The 24,550-nt window shown below is 42.6% G+C and overlaps 1 protein-coding gene across 2 annotated transcripts; it reads left to right on the top strand.

Moving 5' to 3' along the window:
- The first annotated feature begins 1,353 nt into the window (after window positions 1-1,353).
- hdlbpb (high density lipoprotein binding protein b) lies at window positions 1,354-24,498 on the top strand. 2 transcript variants are annotated; one of them, XM_063469957.1, is made up of 28 exons: window positions 1,354-1,452; window positions 2,882-2,961; window positions 4,854-4,955; window positions 5,202-5,353; window positions 5,537-5,752; window positions 7,296-7,502; window positions 7,735-7,950; window positions 10,338-10,544; window positions 11,278-11,385; window positions 11,714-11,818; window positions 12,049-12,127; window positions 14,375-14,514; window positions 14,608-14,712; window positions 14,825-14,938; window positions 15,026-15,112; window positions 15,219-15,350; window positions 16,116-16,334; window positions 16,442-16,663; window positions 16,748-16,966; window positions 17,225-17,366; window positions 17,867-17,994; window positions 18,090-18,194; window positions 18,292-18,426; window positions 18,740-18,883; window positions 18,968-19,147; window positions 19,231-19,347; window positions 20,570-20,728; window positions 20,819-24,498. In XM_063469957.1, exons 3-28 carry the CDS (start codon window positions 4,880-4,882, stop codon window positions 20,909-20,911), a joined length of 3,807 nt encoding a protein of 1,268 aa, XP_063326027.1. In that variant the 5' UTR covers window positions 1,354-1,452; window positions 2,882-2,961; window positions 4,854-4,879; the 3' UTR covers window positions 20,912-24,498. The 2 variants fall into 2 exon arrangements, with proteins under 2 accessions (XP_063326027.1, XP_063326028.1); XM_063469958.1 differs by lacking the exon at window positions 1,354-1,452 and adding an exon at window positions 1,542-1,583.
- Window positions 24,499-24,550: the final 52 nt, after the last annotated feature.

The following is a 24,550-nucleotide window of genomic DNA, read 5'->3' as shown; positions in this document are numbered from 1 at the left end:
GTTTGTTTTTTCTCTAATCCACGGAGGCTCAAAATTATATAGTCTTGCGTAGTCTTTTAACTTAACAAGGCCGAGTCCTGATCTCGTTAGTGATCATGATTGGCTGCAATTGATAGTTTTCCGTCGTCATGAACTGAGAGGGGGCAAACAAAGAAAGAAGCCCCTACTCCAAAATCAACACTATTAAACTCAAATGAAATTTACAGTTGCCCACACTGAAAACCAAATGCCTTCTGGTGAAAAGTTTTGTGGTCAGGCGAGTAAAAGATTAAGCTACTTGGTCACGATGACAAGAGGTATGTTTGAAGGAGTGAATGTGAGGCTTTCAAACACAACAGCACTGTACCAGCTGTCAAGCACGGCGGTGATTGTAAAATAGTTCTCTGGAGCTGTTTTGCTGCCAGTGCTACTACATTGGATAAAGTGGCTGGAATAATGAAGAAGGACTACCTCCAATTTTTTTTACTTCACCTCAAATCAACAGATGCGTAAAACTTGAACATAAAAGATAATATTAATAATAACAACATTAATTTATATTATAATAGAAGCTTATTGACGGCTACCAAAAGCATCTTGTTGAAGTGCAAGTTACTAAGGGACATTTAACCAAATATTTGTAGGGACATATGTATATTGAGCCCGTATGTATAGTTTTGATTCTGTGTGGATGAGAGAAAATCTAAAAGAAATTCAAACTTGTGCACCCAATTTTTTATTTTTAAAGTCAATAAAGATTTATCCTGTACGATCGTTCCACCCTGGAAAAAAAGCCCAAAATTACCATGGCATTCAAGCCCATGTTGAGTGGATGAAAACTTCCAACCACAACTATACCTAACCTGTTTTAGTTCAAAGTTTGACCTATTGAAAATCCATAATGTTAAGTTAGCTTACAAACAAGTAACTTAATATCCTTTAAACATGATTTACATACACACAAAGTGACATTTATCTTATTTGGAAAATTTAAAAACAAACAAACAAAAAACAGCAGTATTTTATTTAGTTGTACCTGATCGTTTTTGCACTCCAGGTCAGACATTTGTAGACTTCAGGAAAAGTATGATGCGCTGACTCCTGAAAAGCATGCTAGCCATTATGAATGAGAAGTAGAGCCGGTCAGTTTGATGGACGTGAGAAGCTGCAATGGCTAATAACATACAAACATTTTTAAAATTACTGATAACCAATCAGAAAACCATATGCAAATATCATGCGGTTAAATTTCACAGTCAAATGAGCTGAGTGAGTCTAATTTCACGAGGACCTATTTAACTGTGATGCTCGTGCCGCGCAAAGATACTGCGGCATTTCCTTTATACTCGTTGAGTCGCAGCGCTTGGTTGGTATCGCTCCGCCGGCAGAGGAAATGCTCCTAGACCAATCACATCTGTGTTTACACCATCACCTGTCAAACACACACCCTCTGGTAGATTTTCTCTTTGAAAGGTAGGATTTCTATGTTTATTCTATCTTTACTTTTTAATGCACATATGAATGCATTGGGGGGAGTTAAAGTGTAGTTACGGTGGCGATAGAGTCGGTTCGCCTGCAAGCGACAAGCAGCCGGGGATAGCAAGGTTAGCGCCCCGAGAGCTAGCGAGCTGGAGCTGGTTATCCGTCCGCCTGGCTTGTTTTTTAGCCGATTATCAGAAAGTCCTTGCGCCTAATCATGTCTGGCTGAGGTCGGCGCGAAGCGATGCGTGTTAGCTCAGCGAAAGTGGCTTACTAATATTTTGAGACCTTTAGTTTGCTTTTAACCGATGTTAGTTAGTAAGGACCAGCCGTGCAGTGCGTCCTCAAGCTAGCAAGAAATACATCAGTCGGCTGGAGAAAGGTGCGTTTAGCGAAGCGGTTAGCTAGCACCGTGCACGGCTGCCTTTTTTTATTTAGCTGCTGCGACTGATAGTTATAAAGGTGCTCCTATTTCCTCAGTTTGTTTCTAGTTTTCTCGCCTAATGTCTAACATCGTGGAAGCAGGTGGTGACCCACAGTGGGAGCCCGTTTAACCCCCACAACCCTCTGCGTGCTGCGAAGCACCACCACCACCATAACGGAAAGAGCGTCTACTGCCAAAAGTCCCGCTTTTAAAACGTTCACTGTGGTAAAAACCACTTGTGTAATAGCTCCAAAATGTACCTGAAGTTAAATGACCCTAGACGGTTACATTACATTGTAACTGCATTAATTATTGCTGCTTCATTAATGTGTAAAGAGGCATTTAGCGAGGAGCTAATTTCAGCTGCTTACATTATTGTGTCTCGGATAGTTTGATCTGTAAAAGTGCTGCACGTCCATAATTTATAAGCTCTTCAAAAGATTGTTTTTATGTTTGCTCCCACTGTGTAAAGTCTGAGGGTATCTTAAGACCCCACTGCCACTTAAGTATCCCTTTTATTTCCCCTTAAGTAGCTTCAGTGTTAAAATGGTATTATGCTGTAATTGCTCTTTTAGCTTGTTCCATACCGCACAAATATGATCCTGAAATATGAAATTTAAAATGGCACTGCTCCTGTATCTGACCAGCTGGTTGCTGTTGGACTAAAGCTATTAAACACAATTTCAAGAGACAGTGCAGCTTTGCTTACAGGGCAAAAAAAAAAAAGTAGTGGGGCATCTATTTTTTGTCACATGTGGTGTTTGGAAGCATTTGCTCTCAGGTTTCCTTAGCTGTTGAATTTGTGAAATCTCAGAGGGAGGATTTTTAGAGAGACGAGCAGAGGAGAGGGAGGGAATTGAGGAGGAGAGTGAATCAGATCGAGACGGTATAAGGTGCAGTGCAGTGTGGGTGTTTACCCAGCCTCCGTGCTGTAGAGCTGTTTGATTTACCTTTGTTCACTTTTAATCTTTCTTTTTATTTTCCTTCCTGTGCATCCAGGAGCTGAAACACACACTCACACTGAAGCGCCTACGGTAGCCGCTAACTGGACGGACTCTCTGGCAATTGACCTTTTGCAGGTAAGCCTGGGCTCTCTTTCTACAGTTCTGGCAGACAATACTACTTCTGAATGATCACGTCCTCCACAGCTTTGTCTTTAGAGGGTACAACTGCTGGATCATTTGCAATGCGGGTGGACTTGAAGAGCTTGGTTCATATGGCATTCCTGAGAGCACACAGTCACATTTCAGGAGAGAAAGCTCGACTGGAGAGTTTCATAGATGTTAGATAATAAAACAATGTCACTGTTGTGCTCAAAATGACTCTCCACATGGAAAGGACTCATAAACATGCCTGTTTATGAGTGAGAGTGGAATAAAAACAACTGAGCTGTTGAAGCAAAAGTCTTATGAAGAAAACCCCCCCCAATCACTTACATTTTTATCGGAAAGATAAAAAACAAAACAAAAACTGTCTTAAAACAACTCAACAAAAGTTGTAAGATTAACTTCCTCAGCTGCTAATTGAACTCATAAATGTGTGCTTGTAGTATTCACTGATTTATATTTTACTGCTCTGTTGCCATAAATAAAAAAAATATTCCCCTTAATCACAAGACTGTATCAGTGTTCCCAAAATGCACAGTTACAGAGTTCAGTGCCTGCCACCCCCTCCCCCCCACGTCCTCACCCCACCCCCTCGCATAAAGAACTTTATGGCTGCAGTGAAAATAAATGAAATGATGTTTCTCCTCAATAACATTTTATCTCAGATTACAATAGAAGTGATTAAAGTACATTTTAACATTCTTTCTAATTCAAACTGCATTCCTTTAATATGTTTATACAGTTTAAAGTATAAATATTAAGTGTATGACTATCTCTATAACTCATTCTCAGGCTTGTCCTTGAGTTTCTGGACATCACAGCAGAAATGGGGTTCTGTCACCTTCTCATGTGGTCATGGTGTAGCTTTAGCCTGCTGTGGGTGTAAATATACTGTGACAGCAGAGGATGCTGATGTTAAACATGGTCAAAGTTGCAGCATATGTGCAGCTAATCCCTGTGAGCTCAGAGAGTCTTCAGAAAGCTTAAAACTTTTTATGAAGGGCAGCCAATCAGAAGAAACATGGCTTAAATGGAGGATGGCCTCAAAGTGAGAGGAGCTAAAATGACTTAAAATGACTTGCATACAGTGGATTAACTCAAGGGCCAAATAAGTATTATTTGACAGCTTCTTTGAAGGTTTCGATTACACAATTAAGAATACTTGTAGCAAGAACGAAACGCTCTTTTTATGCCACTTAAGTTCATCGCCACCTCTTTGCTGTCCACTCTGTGTGTGTTAAATGCAGAGGACAGGCTGCAGCTCGACTTTAAAGACCCGCCATAACAGCGTCTTTGTTGTTGTGTTATCAGCGTCTTTATTTATGTGCTGCTAGATAAATCGATCTGTTTTTAGTCTAGTTGTGCATGAACCCCTCGACCCTTGAGTTAGCAGAGATCTTGGAGGTCCTGTGGGTTATGTTTTTGGACTCACAATCCTATGGGACCCACTGTTGTGATGCGAGCCGAGCAGATCTGACCTGTGATAGTGCATCACGAGGAATGTCAGCAGCAGTTGTCTTGGACAGCTCTGAGCGTTTGACTTGTGATAACCCCGTCCCCGAGGCTTCGCAGCACTGTGTGTTTATCTGACGCTTGTTAGGTGTTAATTGGAGCGTCTCAGGTGCAGCGTGCAGCATCGGTGCAACGTAGCAGAGCCACAGAGGGAGTGTGGTTCTTCAGGGCCTTCTCTAAGCAGTCCTAGAGAGCTCAGGGAGGGAAAAAATGTGAAAGCAATTTGATCATAGAGTTAGTGCTTTATCAGTCTGAAATTTCATAAAAACACAGCAGTGCGTTTCCTCCTCTAAGGTTCTGATTTATTGTTTTTCTTTAAAAAAAAAATTAATATTCCCATGTTTCCGTTTCAGTGGAATAGTGGAATAAGTCTTGAACCATGAGCTCAGTGGCAGTGTTGACCCCGGAAAGCTTTGCAGAGCATCGCAGTGGTCTCAAGGACCAGGAGATTACAGGTAACGACCTGCACCTTTCCACTTATTTTTATACTTGCTAGATTTTTCCCCTCACGAGCCCAAACTAGTGAGCAAATTATTAGCCCAAGTTTAATGTGTTTAGATTTTCTGATATGTGCATTATGTGTTTTTGACACAGGCTTATTTTTATTGCTGTTTGGTATCTTTGTTGTTAACAATCCTTCCCTACACATACTGTTTTCTTACTCCTTCCTTGCCATTTTTATCTTTATCTCTCCGGGCCAGGCTGCGTCCCGGAGGATGAGGCCTACATCCCTACCTATCTGGAGGCCTTTCCTCCGCTGCCGGAGAAGGGAGCACCAGGGGAGAAGGCTGGAGAGCCGCCTTCGGCATGGGGGAGCAAGATCAGACCCATCAAAGCCTCTGTCATCACCCAGGTGAGGAGCCCACTGTGGGGACTGTTAAAAGTGAATGAATGCATTTCTCAGCTCTTTTAATGACGATGGCTGTAACCGAATTTAGCCTCAGGCCTTTTAGCTGCAGTAGAGCAGGTCCAATGAAAGATGCATGTTCTGGGGACAACAAGCAAGAAAAAACACTTTCAACTCGTCTGTACCCAGGTGTTCCACGTGCCCCTAGAGGAGCGTCGTTACAAGGACAACAGCCAGTTTGGGGAGGGCGAGGAGGCCAAAGTGTGCTTGGACATCATGCAGCGAACGGGAGCGCACATCGAGCTGTCTCTGGCCAAAGACCAGGGCCTGTCCATCATGGTCACTGGCAAAGTGGACTCCGTGATGAAGGCTCGCAAAGAAATCGTAGCTCGATTGCAGACACAGGTAAATGCACTCGTACTACTTATAGTATAAATAAGTGATCTGGATTTCTCTTTTTAATTATCTTACTTTCTGTTTAAAAAGGTGGTCAGAGTGTGTACAAGTAATCCATGTGAGCAAAACGTTATTAATGCTCTAACACAGGGATGTTAAAGTCATTTTACATAGTGGGCCAGATCAGCGTAACTGCCCTTTCTGTCAGTATAAAGAGATTTAACTCAACATATGAGATGGTTACATTTAATTTTTTTTAAAAGAAAAAAGACAGAAAAGAAGAATTTCAACAGTATGTGTGAGGTCCTCCTCGTTATAAATGTGTAAAATTCTGTTAGCTCATTGCCCAGAGTGTGCTGTATTTATAACACATATAATAAAAACAGAAAGTTCTATAGTAGATGCTGGAAAAACAGGAACTTTTCAGTCATTTAATTGTTCATCTATTACTAAACTCTTTGCTGTGGAATGAATGACGCTGCAGGTGGAAACTTTATCAGGAGGAAAATCTGCAAATCTTATGACAATAGTTTAATATTTTATTAATATCGCAAGGGAAAATTTTTTCATTTGTTCAAAATCGATGTACTCCCAATTTCTAAAGCCTTCCAGTGGGCAGGATTGAAGTCTTTGCCGGACCGATTCTTATTTTTAATACCCCAGCTCTGTACGATGTTAAAGAGGGAGGATATCCTTAATATGGTCATCTCAGGTACACAGCGTTGGCCGTGAGCACAGGAGTTCCATCTGCCTGCTGCTCGAACCTCTCGTTCGTGAGGGGCAACCAATCAGAAGACAGTCTGTTGTCAGTATATTTGTGCAGTGCAGGCTTTACATTTGTGCTTCATTCTCGTGTGACTTGCCAAAACAGTGAAACCTCTGAAACTCAGATAAACCTAAACCCGCAGCAAAGAATTTGAATATGCAGCCATCTATCTGTGAACAAAAATCACTGTGAAGCAGAAACATCAGAACAGTGTAACCGGTGGCGAAAAAATGTTTTTGTTTCGCTCTGCTTAATGTTGAAACGTGATCCAAAGACACACATGGAGGGCAAATACCGGCTGCGGCTCGAATAATCCTATCAGGCCAGTTTAGGACAAAAAGTTGAGCCGGAAAATGACCATCAGCTCCCAGGGGTGGCCTTTGTGAGCCTCCGCAGCAAACATGCTGATTTCCACTTCAGTTGGTGCACTGAGGTGCAGCGCTTTAGCTGAGCTGCAGTTAAGGGTTGAAAAAAGTGCAGGGGTTCTCTGTTCTCTTTTCAAGGTCAATGCTTTTTCTTTCTTTTTCTTTTTTTTGACCAAGTTTAAAGAAAACTTTGATAGTAGGAATTTTATGTCATCCTGTTACTTTCCCTGGCAGATGATGACTATTAAAAAAAAAGGTATTTTCTGCATATGTCTGTACATACAGAGCTCCACCAACATTAGAATTAAAAGGGATTTCTGTGGCTGTTGCTGTACCCTGATAAATAAGAGGGCTTATTTCCCTTGGGAAACACTACAAATCTAACTTACTTGCTCCTGAAAACTTTCTCCTGCTCCTCTAGGCGTCGGCGACGGTCGCCATCCCCAAGGAGCACCATCGATTTGTCATTGGGAAGAACGGTGAGAAGCTGCAGGAGCTGGAGCTGAAGACTGCCACCAAGATTGCTATTCCACGCCCGGACGACCCCAGCGCCAACATTCGCATCACCGGCACCAAGGAGGGAATTGAGAAGGCTCGCCATGAGATCCTGCTGATCTCTGCTGAGCAGGTCAGACATGGGTGGGTGGATAGGGGGGTGGGGGTTGTTTTAATAACTAATTTCTGCTCAACCGAAACTAATTGGTCTTGCAATGTGAAAAGATGCAGAAACAGTAGCATTAGGAACTAAATTGTTTCTTACTATTCAATATTGAATCGTGTTGAACCATCACCATGACTTCATGTTTGATCGACTCTTCTGTCTGCCGTCGTTCTCCTGCTCTTCCTCACCCACTCACCAGGACAAGCGTGCGGTGGAGCGTCTGTCCCTGGAGAAAGCCTTCCACCCCTTCATCGCCGGAGCCCACAACAGGCTGGTGCAGGAGCTGAGCCTTGAGACAGGGGCCCGCATCAGCATCCCACCGTCCAGCCTGCCCAAGGACGAGATCGTCATCACCGGCGAGAAGGAGGCGGTCGCACTGGCTGTCAGCCGCATCCGAGCCATCTACGAAGACAAGGTGAGATTGTTTTCCAGAGATTATTCATGCCCCATCCTGCAGACATGGGACATGAGCAACTTTAAGTCCTCTTAGGTCAAAAACCCCCCAAAAATCAGATGCCCTGTTATGTTTACATTGAGTTAAAAGGTCAAAGGTCATCTCTTCCTCCTTTCAAACTGCCCAGACTATCAGCAGATTGAAACCCAGACCTTTGTTGGCTCGACACATTTTCATATTTAAATTCGTATTTTTCAATTGTATTATTTCTTGGTAATACTAGTCTGTGTTTGTGGAGCGGCTGTCTGATCACATTTGACTAGCAAAGTGTGAGTCAAATGTGGTACTCGAAGAAACAGAGACACGTGTTTGAATTAAAGATAACAGCTAGGTGCTATCTAGGTGTGCTGAAATTAAGCCTGAATTTAGCCTTTAAGGTTTTGTAGCATTATTTGTTGACTAGACAAACTTTAAACCTCAGATTCCTAGAAAATTGTTCAGAATAAAGGGAGTCAGCGTTGAAGATGGATTAAAGTCTATCTTTGTAATGGCCTGAACAGTTTTCACTGATTGCTTTTAACCAAATTTAGAGAGAAAGGGAAATTTTCTTAAAGGCCGAAGAGGTTTAGCCAGAAAACGACCTCCACTGATGTCTGCTGCTTGGTGGGATCATGTATGGTTGTATATTATGTTATTTTTGCAAATTTGGGGCCTTAAACTTGATGAACTTTACCCCCTAGAATTGTGACCTTTCTGCACCCATCATGCTGCCTTTTTAGCATTTTTTTTTATTGTTTGTATTAGTTGATATATCTATTCTTTATTTCTGTATTTTATAGATGTGCAATGAGCTGCTATACAGCCACCTTTACCAAATAAAAGCAGGTGTAACAGATTTATATAAAAGGACAAATGTCAGATTCTTTAAAATAAAAAATTCTGCTTCTTTAAAATATCCATGTTAAGCGGGGTGAGGGGGGTTTAAGTGTGTCATTGGTTGTGCTGTTACAAATGTTTTCATAGTTATGCTTTTGTTTGTGTACGCGCTCAAAGTGAAGAGTTTCTATGTCGACAGCATGCTAGCGTGTGGCTGTGAGCGTTCATGTGACTATTTCTCCGAGCTGCTGTTCATGTTCATGGAACAGACTGGCTCATTATTGGACATATGGGAAGCTGAGTGGCTGATTGGAAATCATCCGATTCTGTCTGCTCCATCAATGCATTTCTTTTTCCTCTTTTAGTTTTTTTTGGTCCACTTGTTTGTGTCATTGAGCTTAAAATACTTAATTTGCATCAGTACTCATGATGACGTTTTTTTTTTTTTTAAACACAGAGTCAAAAATATAAAGCCAAAAATATAGAATAAAGACTTTCCGTATATGTTAGGGTCATTTTGGTCAGAGTAAAGCAAGTTCAGTCATCACACTGTTCCTGCGTCTTTGTGTCTTGTCCAGAGAAAATTTACATCACAATATGCAAACTATGCATGTGCGTTAGATTTCAAGTGGACTTGCAAGCAGTCTAACAGGAATAACGACTCCAGCTGTATTTGTCCTCAGAATATAATCAAATCTTTAAAAATTCGCAGAAATCCAAACAAAGAACAAAGCAAATGATAAAAATAGGATCACATACTTAATAAAGTCGAGTCTCATGTTTGTTATTTTCCATGCATGATTTTTATTTGCTTTTTTCAGTCGTTTGTGGCAGTTTTTTCATCCGGGCTAAATTTGCATTGACATTTTAGAGGCTCGGGTGTTTCTGTTACCCCGAATGCCTCGCTGTGGGAAAGCAGCGCGAGGTTTAGTTTAGGGTTTTACTGAAGGACACGCATGACTGCATGCAGCTCAGTGTGGTTATTTTGTTTCACCAGTCTTGTTTTACTTGTTCGCTCCATCCCATGAACCATAAAGCTAATCTGTACCAAAGGTGTTTGATTTAGTGTGTTTCTGTATATAAGGAGGTTATTTACAGAGTTTGTGCATTCTCTCAACTTTAAAGAAGCTCTGTGAGATGGATGGGTGAAGCAGAGGAACTGCGTGATTGTAGCAGATGAGCTCCGATGATAGGCAAGCCGGAGATAATGCCGAGAGAAAATTGGATTTCACCAGAGAACAACAGGATGAGAATGCTAATGTCATTTAGTGCATATGTATGATTGGCAAAAACAAATGTACTTTCTCTGCTGCCTTCCCACTTTCATCTGTCAGTCACCCTCCTTCTGTTCCCTTCTCCTTCCCCCGGATTTTGTCCGGTCTTTCCCATCTCCTTCCTGCTTCCCTGATTTCATTCTTCTTTCTGTCTCCTCTTATGTTTCCATCCATCCCTCAACGAGCTTCTCGATTTACCCACATCCTCTCGCCACGGTTGTCTTATCACTTATAATCGTGCACATGTCTTCCTCGCAGAAGCGGAAGACCACGACTATCTCTGTGGAGGTGAAGAAGTCTCAGCATAAGTACATCATAGGTCCGAAGGGCAACACCCTGCAGGAGATCCTGGAGGCCACGGGGGTGTCGGTGGAGATGCCTCCTCTGGACTCCAGCTCAGAAACCATCATCCTCAGAGGGGAGCCTGACAAACTGGGACCAGCACTCACACAGGTCTACGCCAAGGTGAGAACACGAGAAAACTGTAATTAAAGGACAGAGATGGGGATTGCATTTTGCTTAATGTAATTAGCTTTTGTTATGGCAGAAATGTAGGGAATAAAAGTCCCTGAAGTTGCATTTACAGGGTACATCCAAGAGGTACTCAGACGGCCTAGATTTCCTTTTTTTGAGACTTTATGTTTAGATGTATTTATTTTTAATAGTTCAGAGCAGCAAGATTAACAACCTCAGCAAGTACATCACATCCACATCTTTACAGTGAAAGAAATTGGGAAAGTTGGGCAATGATTAATCTATATGTAGTTTATCAATATTAGAGACAAACATTTATGATGGATTTGTTGGCCAATCCACAAGTCATATAGCAACATCTGGTTTTAAGTCTTCCTTTAAACTTTGGTTTTGGGCTCCACCAGCTCAGGATACGTACTCCACCTCAGCCTGTGTCTGAAACGAGCTGCTTTAGCTTCCGTGATCATAAAAGGAAATCCGTGGTGAGCTGAAGTCAGCTCGGTACAAGCATTGGAGACTGAGCGTGTAGAGTAGTCTGAAGCCTGAGCTTTGGCTCACAGGGATTACTTGCATGTACACTGATCTCATTTTAAATATTTAATATGGAAAGAAGGAAAAGCATAATATATCCCCTTTATTTTAAGTTGCAACTAAGCCATTGCAGAGAAACGATTTCTGTGATTTGTCAATGCAAACATGGTTTTAATGTTTTGTACCCATTCAGGCTAAGAGCGTAATGGTGGTGGAGGTGACTGCCCCCGCCTGGCTGCACCGCTTCATCATTGGCAAGAAAGGACAGAACATCGGGCGGATCACACAGCAGCTACCACGGGTAAGGAAAGGAGAACAAAGAAGGCGTGGGGTGATCTGAGGTAAAAGCCAGAGATAACACAGAAGTCTCACATCCTGCTCCTGCAGCGTGACAGAATGCTTTGTGGGGAGGAGGCTGTGTTACGGCAGCAGTTGTTGTGCAAAATGGGACCAGTAAAGCAAAAAATGCTGGACAGAACACAGACAGAGAAAAGTGACTGTGGAGGACACTTTATTTTAGAAACTTGACATCAGCTGAGATGAATTACAGCATGGAAGAATCAACACAGGACGGAGCAGAAGGGGAAACTTTCTAACTGGCTTGCCTTTATTCCTGTCTGTGTGTGTAGGTTCACATAGAGTTTACCGATGGCGAGGAGCGCATCAGTCTCGAAGGGCCGACGGAGGAGGTGGAGCAGGCTCAGGCCCAGATACAAGAGATCATCAAGGACCTGGTCAGTGCAGACACACACGTACACCAACACAACAAAGCTACGGTAGACATGACATGTATTGTCTTCTGTCACTGAAAGAAATATTGCTGTGTTGGACAAAGTTTTGGAAGAGCTGCACACACTTATGATTCAGTAGACCTGAAGAGAGATAAGAGAGAATCACATTTGATTGGTTGAGTGTTGGTTCACATTTATAAATCCAAATCTCCTTTTTCTTACCCGGTGTCCAGCTGGTGAGGATGGACTACACCGAAATCAACATAGATCAGCGTTTCCACAGACACCTCATCGGAAAGAACGGAGCCAACAGTGAGTAGATCACTTTACCCCTGACCTGAAAACAACTCTGTCATACTCCCAGGTGGAGCCCTTGTTGCACCTGATTAGTTTGTCTCCCTACGTGCAAAACTAACAAAGAATATGTTTTTAAAAGTGCTTTTATTTCATGTTTTATATAATGGTAATGATCATTTAATCCACACACATCGATGTATTTAGATTTTTCCTGTCAGTCATTCTAGTTGCTTTTAGTTTAGATAATTCAAATGCTGCCTGGGGTAGAATATTTAATGGAAAGCATCAAATTCAGGATTTTGAGTGATTTTTAAACTGAAAAGTTGTCATGTGGCTGTCGCTGATCTCAGTCACATACTGCAGACTTCCTGTAGTGTTTGTGTTGTAAAGCAGGGAACTGGATTGTGAGTCATGAGGCAAGTGTTAGTGACCTGATTTTCATCATGAGAGCTAGTCTTTGATAACAGATGCCAGGCTCTTACCTATAGCACATCAGTGTTCTCCAGCAGGTTTAAAACTGCTACATCTTTGAGCATGAATCCTATCTGGCTGTTAAGTGATGACGTATGAGACCTGCTTCCGGGTCCGAACTGCGTTCATTAAGGCTGTTGTGTTTTTAACATGTTTTAATGCTTTGTATCTTGCTCTGTTTAATCTGAACACGCCCCTAAAAATAGTCAATGATCTCTGTCGGCCTCTCTGAGTTTTTATTACCACTATTCATCTGCAGCACATATTTTTTAAAAAGCTGAGTTTTTAAAACCTTACGATGTAACTACGGCCCATCGGCCCACGATTTGCCACCAGATATTTGAACAGGTCAGAAAAGAGTGACTCTGAGACTAACGAAGACTTGAATGAGTACGTGAAGCTGAGGATCAGGAATTTTGTCATAGCGAGTAATCCAAACCATGCAGCAGTATGTTGATGACCGACCTCGTGCTGGTGATGGATCATCTCAGTTTTTCTGACTGAAGTTTGGTCAATTTTCAGCATCTTTTTCCTGCCTTGCATTTGTCCCTAACAATCGGGAACCCCCATGTTAATTTTTTTGAGAGGAAAAAATTTAGCGTTCATCCTCCCGCTTCCCTTTGCTCATGTGTTTATATTATCCTAACCATAGCTGTGTAGTTAGCCACCACGTAGCACATCATTATAGCTAGCCCAACTTCAGTAACCCTACAAAAGTCACTGCTGTTTAGTTTTCTGTCTTCATTTATGTCCAAAGTTACAGCAGAGCTGTTTGTTTTAGTTTTACAGAAATCCCTCAGTCAGAACCTGGTATATCATCTTTATATGAAAACTAGCGAGCTAACTCCCTGCTAACTTCTAACTCTGTTAAGCTTCATTAATCCTGTTTTCGTGGATGTTAAACTTAATTGTTACACCTGGTAGAGCAGCCACACTGATCATTTTATTAGAGATGAAAGAATTTAGACACTTTTTAACTCTCAGCGATGCCACGGTGTTGTTTTGAGTTTGGACTTGGAAACGGCTCATGACGTCTGAAGGTGGATAGACGCTATGAAACATGGATTTAGCTTCTAAAGTGCCCTGCAGAAATCTTTTCCATCCTTCATTTCTTTATATCTTGTTAGATAAATAGGAAATGGGTGCAGCATTTTATTAAAACGTGCAAACATGTACTATATAAGACAAAACAGAGTTAGTACAATTCTATTGAGTTTAAACTTAAAAAAAAGTTTATTCTCCAAGTGACTACTTCAGGCTTGGATGAATGACGAAACCCTCTCCCTCTGAAAACGCTGCATGTAGACAAAAAGAACCAACTTTCAAAACCTTTTGGACACGTTTTCTTCTAAACATTTTAAGAGAAATAGTTCTCTCAGCTTCCTGAATGACAACTATGGACTGATTCTTATTTAGCGCTTTTTGCTCTCCCGGAACCTTCAAAGCGCTTTATGCAACACGCCACATTCACCCATTCACACAAGCACTTTCTTCACTGCTTTAAGTGCTTACTAGCTAACATTGACACACATTCATACTCCGATGGATACTTGTCATTATGTTTGTTTTTTAAATCATGGTCTCCTTTAGGGGACAGGGTTGTGTTACAGTGTGAATGTGCTGGTTGCTCCATCGCTCACATCCAGTCTCAAAACCCAGATGACGACGAATAAAATGCTAAACTAACCTGAGTGGGTGATGTCACAGTGGCTATACACTATAGTACGCCCCCCCACCCCCTCAGATTTTCACTCCTATTTAATTCCTGCTGTTTTCCCTGTATCGCTACAGTAAATCGTATCAAGGAGCAGTACAAGGTGTCGGTTCGAATCGCGCAGGATTCTGAGCGAAGCGGCCTGGTGCGGATCGAGGGAGATCCTAAAGGAGTACAGCTGGCACGCAGAGAGCTCATGGAGATGGTTCAGAGGATGGTGAGAATGGACTCAAAGCTTAGGTTCATTGGTTTGATGGAGCCAGATGACATAAAGAGCTTTATTTCTTTGTTACGTTTTTGTCATTTCAAGGAAAACGAGCGCACCAAAGATCTGATCGTGGAGCAGAAGTTTCACCGGACAATCATCGGACAGAAAGGAGAAAAAATCAAAGAAGTTCGAGATAAGTTTCCCGAGGTGAACGTCCTCTGTGACCCGACACTTTGTCTCGCCTTGTCAGCACCGTTCAATAATTTGTTTTGACTCAGCTGTAATTTAATTTGGTGATTATCATCTCGCTGGCTTCTAGGTCATTATCAATTTCCCCGACCCGTCGCAAAAGAGCGACATCGTCCAGCTGAGAGGTCCAAAAAATGAGGTGGAGAAATGCGCCAAGTTTCTCCAGAAAATCATTGCTGACCTGGTACGACCCTCTGTTTTTTGTCGTCTTGCCTCTCCCTGCCCCTCAGCCGTTACACTCCGCTTCACAGCAGTTTTCTTTCTCTGGCAGATTGAAAATAGCTTCTCGCTCTCCGTTCCCATCTTCAAGCAGTTTCACAAGAACATAATTGGCAAAGGGGGCGCCAACATTAAGAAGGTGAGATTTATTTTTTACAGGTTCTGTCCAAATCTGACTCCTAAAATTATTAGATCAGAATGTAACGTTTAAGACAAAAACTAACAGCAGACGCTCGCACTGCCAGATCCGCGAAGAGACCAACACCAAGATCGACCTGCCAACGGAGAACAGTAACTCGGAGATGATCGTCATCACGGGCAAGAAGAACAATTGCGAGGCGGCCAGAGATCGAATCCTCGCCATCCAGAGAGAGCTGGTGAGACACGGTTGCTTTTGGTTGATGCTTGAAGAGTTTTGAAGAAAATAGATTTTTCAAATCTACTTTCTTTTGTTTCTTGGATAAATTATTTATTAAATCTTGATTAGAGTCATATCCATAGACAATCAGTGGAGTTGTTAACCTGAAAAAACACTCCTAACTTGCATTAGGAAAATCAGCGGGCGGGTTGCTGGCTGGCTTTAATCTTATTTTAAATTAGAAAGAGTCAATATAAACTTCTTCAATAAACGGCATCTTTGCTGTTATGGCAGTTCTAGTGTTAAAAAACAGAATTTAATTCTCCCTACACCGCTCGTCTTTCCGAAACCACATATGCAGAGATGAACTATTTAGATATGGTTCTGAGCCAAAATCCTATTTTGTGCTTGGTTTCTCTTGTTTTTTTTATCATCTCTCCAATCCCACAAAAAGGTACAAAATTCTCCAAAGTAATATTAAAAAGAGGAAAAAATGACAGTGGGTTAAGATTTCTTTGTTAAAAGAAGCTGGAGATATTATATCGCTTGGCTGGCCTGGGAACGCCACCGTATCGCCCCCGGATGAGGTGTAGGAGGTGGCTGCGGTTCCCTGCTCAGACTTGCCCTCTGCAACCCCAGCCTGGATGAGCAGCAGAAGATGGATGGACTGAATATTTATTGGTTTCCTCTGTTGGGAATTAAATACGTCTTCTAAAATGTTCTTCTTTGTCGTCAGTTTTTAAACTGCATGAAAATCTCAGCCTGTCCCTCTTCATCCCTCCAGGCCAACATTAAAGAGGCAGAGGTCACCATCCCAGCCAAGCTGCACAACTCTCTGATTGGCTCAAAGGGCTGCCTCGTGCGCTCCATCATGGAAGACTGCGGCGGCGTCCACATCCACTTCCCCTCTGAGGGCTCCGGCTCTGACAAGGTCACGATCAGAGGGCCCGCCGGTGAGGTGGAGAAGGCCAAGAAGCAGCTGCTGCAGCTGGCTGAAGAGAAGGTGAGCAGGAAAGAGCGAATAAATAGAAGAGGTGACTTAAAACAACGGAGGTTGGCTGCTAAAAGTTTAAATACTTACATCCTCCTCCCGTCCTCTGCCTTTCGCAGCAAGTAAACAACTTCACCGCTGAGCTGCAGGCCAAACCAGAGTACCACAAGTTCTTAATCGGACGGGGCGGGGCCAATATTCGCCGCGTTCGAGACCGGACGGGCGCCCGGATCATCTTCCCGTCACCTGACGACACAGAGCAGGAGCTGATCACCATCGTAGGGAAAGAAGAAGCCGTACGTCAGGCCCAGAAGGAGCTGGAAAGTCTGGTCAAAAATCTGGTGACGACCTTTGTCCTACAAAACATCACCATTTAATTCATGTCTTGATTTTAAATTCAACAATCTCGCCGTCTCCCTTTGCAGGACGACGTGGTGGAGGACAGGATGGTGGTGGACGTTCGCCACCACCGCCACTTCGTGTGTCGGAGAGGACAGGTGCTGCGGGAGCTGGCTGAGGAGTACGGCGGCGTGGCTGTGAGCTTCCCTCGCACTGGAGCAAACAGCCAGCGGGTCACGCTGAAGGGAGCGAAGGACTGCGTGGAGGCCGCAAAGAAACGCATCCAGGAGATCATCGAGGATCTGGTGAGAGACGGAAAACACGTAGAGACAAACAGTCGCTATCTGCACTCAGGTCAAAGCTGATTTAATGTATAAGAATCTGATTGTGTGAAAGTCACAGAAATGCTGTCAAAAGTAGCTGCGAGTTTTCTACTTTGGACAGACATGGATGTTATTTCAAGGACGCTTCAATAAGCTCATTATTTATAATTGGAATCGAACCTGCTCCTGGTGTGCTCACCTTTTGTGTTTTCTTCTTTCTTCCTCCTCTCTCTCGAGCAGGAGTCCCAGGTGACCGTGGAGGTGGCCATCCCTCAGCGCTACCATCGCGCCGTCATGGGCCCCAAAGGCTGCCGCATCCAGCACATCACCAGAGAGCACGAGGTGCAAATCAAGTTCCCTGAGAGAGACGACAGCGCTGCAGGTTAGAAACGACCCACAACGTGCACCCGCAGCTACATCCTGCTGCTGCTGTGAAGATGTTGCTGCTGCAGAGGGGTTTATGTTGCAGTTTAGCACACTAGGTTAGAAATGAGCAGGCCTTTCTCAAGTTTCCTCCCTACCTGCTCATCTATCCGTATCAACATTTAGAACAGCTGATAAAGGAAAATTAAAATGTCAAAGAAGAGACGGGAGAAAGAACGTTCAGTCAACATTATGATTGTTGACGCTGCATAGTCGCACAGCACTGTGCACTTTCCCTGATGGCAACACAAACACAATTAGCTGTTCCTAGCAGAGTCGGATAGAGTGTAATTCTTCAATCCTTCAAGTTCCACCAGATCACGATCTGTTGATGGTAGTGAGTCTGTAGCATGTGTAGTATTTCGTATTCTTTTACATGTGTAAAAAAAATCAGTGTTTAAGAGTTGTGTATCAAAATATAAACTTTTAATCCCTATTTTTCTCATTGTAAACTTGCAGCTCAGGAGGTTTCGCCACAGGAGAACGGTGAGGTCAGTCCAGAGGCGGAGTTTGTGCCCCGCAAGTGTGACATCATCACCATCTCTGGGCGGGCAGAGAAATGTGAGCTGGCCAAAGCAGCCCTGCTGGTAGGCGCTATCTTTATTAAGCTGAGATGTGACGCTGTTTAATGTTCATTAATATCTCTGAGCACACGCTCTGTGACTTCCTACTCCTCCTTCAGGCGTTGGTGCCCATAACAGAGGACGTGGAGGTGTCTTATGAGTTGCATCGCTACATCATTGGCCAGAAGGGCATTGGAATCAGGAAGATGATGGAAGACTACGAGGTAAGGCGACACGCTGCTGCTCTCTGGTGCCATCTACTGGGACTTTTTATACCAGTGCTTTCCAAACGTGTGAACTTTGGGAGTTTTGTGTACGTAGGTGAACATCTGGGTGCCGCAGCCTGAGAAGCAGCTGGATGTGATCAAGGTGACGGGCCTGGCAGCCAACGTGGAGCGAGCCAAACAGGGGCTGCTGGAGAGGGTGAAAGAACTGCAGGCCGAGCAGGAGGACAGGGTACAAGCACACACTGTGTCATGTTTGTCATCACAGTTCAGTTTTTAATTTGCTTCTTGTGATTGTAGCGACAGATTTTCAGATTATTCATCATCCACAATCATTACGCCATCTATCCAGATTAGAAAAACCTCTTTAAAAAACTTTGAAAGGGGGAAAAATAGAAACACAAGTTTGATTCTTAAAGTTAGGAGATTACCACAGGGGATCATGATTTCCTGATAGCAGTGAATCTGTAGCGTGTGTAGTATCTCTTATTCTTTAACATGTATTTTAAAAAGAAAAAGAAAACAGTGGCTCTGTCTCCTCTCAGGCCCTGCGTAGTTTCAAGGTCACCATGTCTGTGGATCCAAAGTTTCATCCCAAGATTATCGGCCGCAAAGGAGCCGTCATCTCTCAGATCAGAAAAGACCACGACGTGAGCATCCAGTTCCCCGACAAAGGAGACGAGCAGCAGGTCCGTTTCCCTTTTTTGTCTTTTCCTGGCTCTGTGCTGAACCGTTCTCATTGATCACTTCAAATCCTTTCCTTTTCCTCCCAGGATCTGATCGTAATCTCGGGGTACGAGCGTAACGTGGAGGAGGCGCGCCAGGCCATCCAGCAGCTTGTAGCTGAGCTGCAGGAGATGGTGAGCCAAGATGTTCACCTGGACCCGAGGACCCACGCCCGCATTATCGGGGCCCGCGGCAAAGCCATCCGCAAGCTGATGGAGGAGTTCAAGGTTGGTTGGATCGATTCATAGATCGCTCATTTTGAAGCTAAACGAGGAAATGTTTGATCTTCACTCCTCCTCTGGTTTCTCAGGTGGATATCCGGTTCCCTCAGCCGGGGTCGGACGAGCCCGACAAAGTGACGGTGACGGGCCTTCCTGAGACAGTTGATAACGCCATCGATCACCTGCTCAACTTGGAGGAGGAATATGTGAGTTCACTGTATATAAGACAGAGATGCAGTTACAGCACACATCACTCACACCTTCTCTCTGACACAACTGAGCTCTACTGAAATGGCAAAGCAACCATTTCTTGAAGAAACTAACTTTTTACTTTGGATCAAATTTTTCTAATTCTAAGTCAAATTTGACAGAATAAGTATTTAACTATTAAGTTTCAACTTATTTAAAATATTTTTTAAAGTTAAAATACACATTTGAATTCACAATAATAAAGATTACAGCAAAGAGAGTGAAATCATTTAATTATTGGAGCTCTTCTGTGAAACCGATTGAACACTAGTGCTGCCCACTACTGCAGATTATGGTATTTATCTCATACCAGTTAATTGCCGATACGATACAGATACCAATATACTTCTGAACACATTTTAATGATTTTAATGATTGATTGACACAACAAAATACACCTTTTGAACACCTGTAATTGTCTGAAGTACGTTGGGTCAGCTTCTGTTGATCAAATGTGCTACAGGCTAAAAATAAAACATGACGGTCCTGCACATGCGGCTAAAATTCCATCCTCAGCAGTGATGAACAAACCCATTTTAGGAAAGGTCATGAAATATGAGATGATTGGGTTTTACTTTAACGGTGTTACGTGATTTTTAAAATCACAGGAGGTCAAAATGACCTCTTTGGCGGTTCTAGGGTTAAACATGACGAGCATGCTTCTCAGTCAAGCGCTAGCAGTCAGAAACAGGAAGCGATCTAAGAACAGCAGCAAGGTTCAAAGCAGCACAGAGGTAGAAGAGGAGACGACCTTGAAGGGGAGATCAGCCAAATTTAAATCTGGTTGTTTTGCTTCTGTTTTACATTTCTGTATTTTTAAATCTGTTTTGGTTGGATTTGAGGAAATATTCATGATATTGATGAACTCTGAGGCATAATAATCATAATTAAAACCCACTGATGAAAATGTGTGTTTTTCCAATAAATTGTGACAGAACCCCCACAAACAGTTTATCTGTTGAGGTGTGCTAGTTATTGTACCAGATAAAGAGATTTGTGGTATATTTGTAATCATGTTTCTGTTATTTTGTAGCTATTTTTAAAAATTAATATCTTGCTTTACATACCTTCGGGGTAACAAGTAGATCCACAGGATCCCGGCCAGGAAATGAAAATCATTCTGACTCATCAACAAAGGCTGTTTTCAGGAGCAGTTTTCCTTCTGTTCATCTCTCTCAGCTGCTCAGCGTGACAGAGACAGAGACCTTGGCAGCGTACATGAAGCCTCCATCTCGCTACGGAGGGGGAGGCGGAGCAGGTGGAGGGGACGACAGCAGCGGGGGTCCGGCTAAGGGCTTTGTGGTGCGGGACGCTCCCTGGAACGCGGCTGGGAACAAGGTGGGATGTCTTAGTTTAACGACATGATCGTTTTGTTGGAGGGATGTCTGTGCAGTATGGGGCCCATCAGACCGTGTGTTTTCCTTCCAGGCTCCCGACATGAGCAGCGCCGAGGATTTCCCCACATTCGGGACAGGCGTAGCCCCAAAGCAGGCATCGGCCTGGGGCCCCAAGAAGTTCTGAAGCTGTTCATCTGGAGAAAAACCAACAAAACTTCTGTAAAGTAGACGATGAGAGACAGAACAAATCTCAAATCTAATTGCTGCTCGCCTTCCCCTCCTCTTTAGTGACCTTCCTTTTGTCTCTCTTTCTCTGAACCCCCCCCTCACTGTTCTCCTAACAACCAGCCACAATGAATTCTGGGAGAACTATTCCTTCTTTCTTCCTCCTGTCTCCCTGAGTACTTCCACCTCCTCCTCCTCTTCCTTCCCCCGAGAGGAAAAAAAAGAACATTGAGTCCTCTGTCCGTAGTTTTGCTGTCCCGCTCTTCCTCTCGGTTCAACCACTTTTGTTTGTTTTTTTTACTCCTCCTGCTTCCAGACTCCGCCCCCCCTCGACATCACGTCAGCGCGGTACATAAGAGAAGTTTGACTTTGTCAGAGGGCAGCGAGGAGGCATCCTCACGTACCTGACGCAAACCTAAAGAGAGGAGAGTGTGGGTTTTGTTTTTTAGAGCGAGAAGAGTTTGTAAGCACCGACGACTTTTAAAGATTTCCTCTGGTTTTTACGAAGAGCTTTCTCATTTCCAGTTCGCTAATGTGGTGCAGTGGGCTGTATCCGTGCGTTGATGGGCTCAGGAAAGGTTTTTCCACCCATGAATCACCTCTTTTAAAAAAAAAAAAAAAAATTATTTCCAAACTGGGAGCAAAAAAAAAACAAAAAACAGCTGCTGTAGTTCTTTTTAAATAATAAGTCAGAAGACGTGGAAGTCCTGCACTGGTTGTTTTGTAATGAAGGTTGTTTTTTTGTTTTGTCACAACTGTTTTATTTATTCAGAAAAAAACAAAAGGAGCCATTTCATTTAAACTACTGTGACCATGCGTTTTTATAAAGCACTCGCTGTAGCTTGCAACCTTGTGTCTGGGAGTGAATGCTGTACGTCAGGGTTTGAGAACATGTTACTAGTTGTTCGAAGTGTACAAAGAACTTTTCGCTATTTTTTTAAATCTGTGCGGGATTCTTATTATTCTTTTTGTTGTTGTCGTTGTCCTTGTTGGTTTCTGGTATATTTGAAAGACTCTGTATGCGTGTGCGCGCGTGCAAGTTAAGATGTATATTTGAAAGAAGCTGAACCAAACTTTTACTTGGTCTTTGTCCGTTTGTCTGCTCTGAGCTCATCCCTGAGGGTTTTTTCCTGTTTCTTCTTTTGTTTGTTTGTTTGTTTTTATTTACCTTCTGAACTCGTCTTTAATTCAGACGTGCTGCTTAAAATGACATCTCTGCTCCAGGATAAAAAAAAGAAAAAACTCAACCATGAACAGCCGCACTTTGGTTTCCTCTCCTTCAGGTGCTTCATTTTACGGATATTTCGTAGCAAAAAAAAAAAAGATGCCCCTTTTTCTGGTTCTGAGACTTAAAATGTGAGCCCGTTGCTAAATTATACAACCGACCCAGACTTTAAGGAGTTTAGCTAAACTGTGCTTGTGCCTGGAGGTTTAAAGGAATACTTGATCATGTTGGAAAATATGCTAATTAGGTGTTTCTCTGAGAATTAGATGAGAAAATCAGAGCAGGCGATTGTCCATTCAAGCGGGAGGAACTGCAGCTGAACTTCAGATAAAGATGACTCTGTCGTGAGCGGCACTGCCATTATTTCGTGGCATCAGTGACTTAAAGTGGACCTATGCCTTATTTTCTGTCATATACATTTATACAGTGCTCATTTATTAGACCACCACGCAGTGTAACGTTTATACTACAGCTGACCTAAATAATCAGTCTTGGTAAATGCCAAAATAATTATGTTTCTATAATTAAAACCATGTTTCATCCATTAACTTTAATGCTTATTAGCTAAATCTGAAGAAAATAGTTAAGCACATTGGTATTGTTTTTAAGTCAGCATGCTAAATTCCAGTTATTTACATGAAATCCTGAATAGAAAATTTATTTGTGTGGTTGATTATTTCCTGAGTTCTTAGAGAAGTTGAGAGTAACCCCTCAAAATTGTGTTATTGTTGTATTTGCATAATAATATCAGTTGTTATTATATTAGTTTTAAAGAGCTTATGATGGATTTCTAACATGTTTTCTAGTTTTTAAGACAAGTGGTCTAATAAATTTGCTACACACTGTGGACTGTTAGTGATGTATGATTGTATTTATATGGCAAGAGTTTAAATTAGGGCTGTCAAGGTTCACGCCTTAACACGTCATCATGATTAAAATTTAAAAAATAAAATAAAAATTGTAACACATTTAACCCATTTGAAGCGCATAATGGACAAACTTTGGACAAACTGCCCGAAATGCATTGACAGACATTTCAGGGATTTTGAGTCATTCTCCGTTCCAGATGGGTTAGTTGGGTTAAAATTTTTAATTGCGTTAATTGTGACGACAGATTAACTCTGCATTAACATTGACAGCCGTAATTTAAAGATACGAGATTACAGTCTAGAAATAATCCATATGAGCTAAAAGCTCACACTTCACTCTTCTAAACGGTGTTTTTTCTGTTATTGGACCTGTAGGACGTCAGTGAGTGCAAAGCCCCACCCACTTGCTCCTTATGAAAACCAATCAGAGGAAGGAAAAAAAGAATAAGAGAAAAAAAAGCTTGTTAGACAAGTATAAAACATGCATGTAGCTTCCCTGTCATAAACACTCATTAGCTAACGAGTTGTCAATCGCGACTCATTAGCCAGTGAGCATGTGGTTTCAGTCAGACGTCCTCCTCGTCACATGGGAAAAAGGACGGCAGCAGAAATGAGTGGGTGAAGTTGTAGTAGCTACATCCATCTTTTAAACTGTGATTTCAGAGAAAGGATGAACTGAAACGAGCTGAATAAAGTCCACTTTAAGTCTCGTTCGCTCGTTGAAGTTCGGCTGCTGGTGGATATTGCAGGCTCTGATTGGAAAAGTGACCCTCTGGTCGTCCATGTGCTCTTTGTCAGTCAGCAGTGTCCTCAGAGATTAGCTCACCGGTGTCACTTTAATTCACTCAAAGGAAAGATGTTCTCATGCAACTATTCCCTGTAAATGAAGCTAAAGAGGCAGAGTGAACAGCTCTGTTAGCAGACAATAAAAAATTAATAAATGAATAAAAAAAATAAATAAATCTCAGGGTCCAACTTAAAAGTGAAGCTGGTGCAGAAACAACTTAACCGCTGAGGATGGATTTGCAAAAGACGCTGACTATGCAACCCAGCAGGACCACAGAGTAGATCAGGCCCCGTCAGTAGTATGTTACCACACTTGGCTACAGTCAGGCATCTTTTGTTCGTGGAGCGGCAAACTCCCTCACTCCGACTTTCAGCTGCCACTTTGCTGGGTCTGCATTTTTTTTTTTTTTTTTTTTTTAAATCACATTGTGTGTGCTTGTTGTTAAATAGCAGGATGGAGCTTCTCTCGAAGCAGCCGCTGTTTCTGTACAGAAAACAAAAAAAGCTATGAAAAATCCCACTATCGGCCTTAAAGAGTTACAAGTCACCAGGATTTTGGAGGTGGTGTGATTGAGTAAGTGTGCAACACTGCAATAACGTGTCAGTGACCAGACTTTTCTTTTTTCCTACTGGAAATAAAATGTGAAAAAAAGGAAGCAAAAAGCACCAGCTGGTTTGGTCTTTTCTTTTCAGCATCTGTTTTTTGTTTTTCAGCTCA

This window comes from Pelmatolapia mariae, linkage group LG3_W (genome assembly GCF_036321145.2).
Source record: "Pelmatolapia mariae isolate MD_Pm_ZW linkage group LG3_W, Pm_UMD_F_2, whole genome shotgun sequence".
In the NCBI taxonomy this organism is placed as follows: Eukaryota; Metazoa; Chordata; class Actinopteri; order Cichliformes; family Cichlidae; genus Pelmatolapia; species Pelmatolapia mariae.
Note: the sequence above shows the minus strand (reverse complement) of the source record. Positions and strands in the feature narration are given on the sequence as shown.

What these genes read in the sequence shown, in the direction of transcription:
- hdlbpb (XM_063469957.1), top strand. Translation starts at nt 4,880, where the DNA reads ATGAGCTCAGTGGCAGTGTTGACCCCGGAAAGCTTTGCAGAGCATCGC. An exon ending in GGGGCGCCAACATTAAGAAG is followed by an intron (nt 15,113 to 15,218) that starts GTGAGATTTATT and finishes TCGCACTGCCAG; the next exon opens with ATCCGCGAAGAGACCAACAC. An exon ending in TGGCCAAAGCAGCCCTGCTG is followed by an intron (nt 17,995 to 18,089) that starts GTAGGCGCTATC and finishes CTCCTCCTTCAG; the next exon opens with GCGTTGGTGCCCATAACAGA.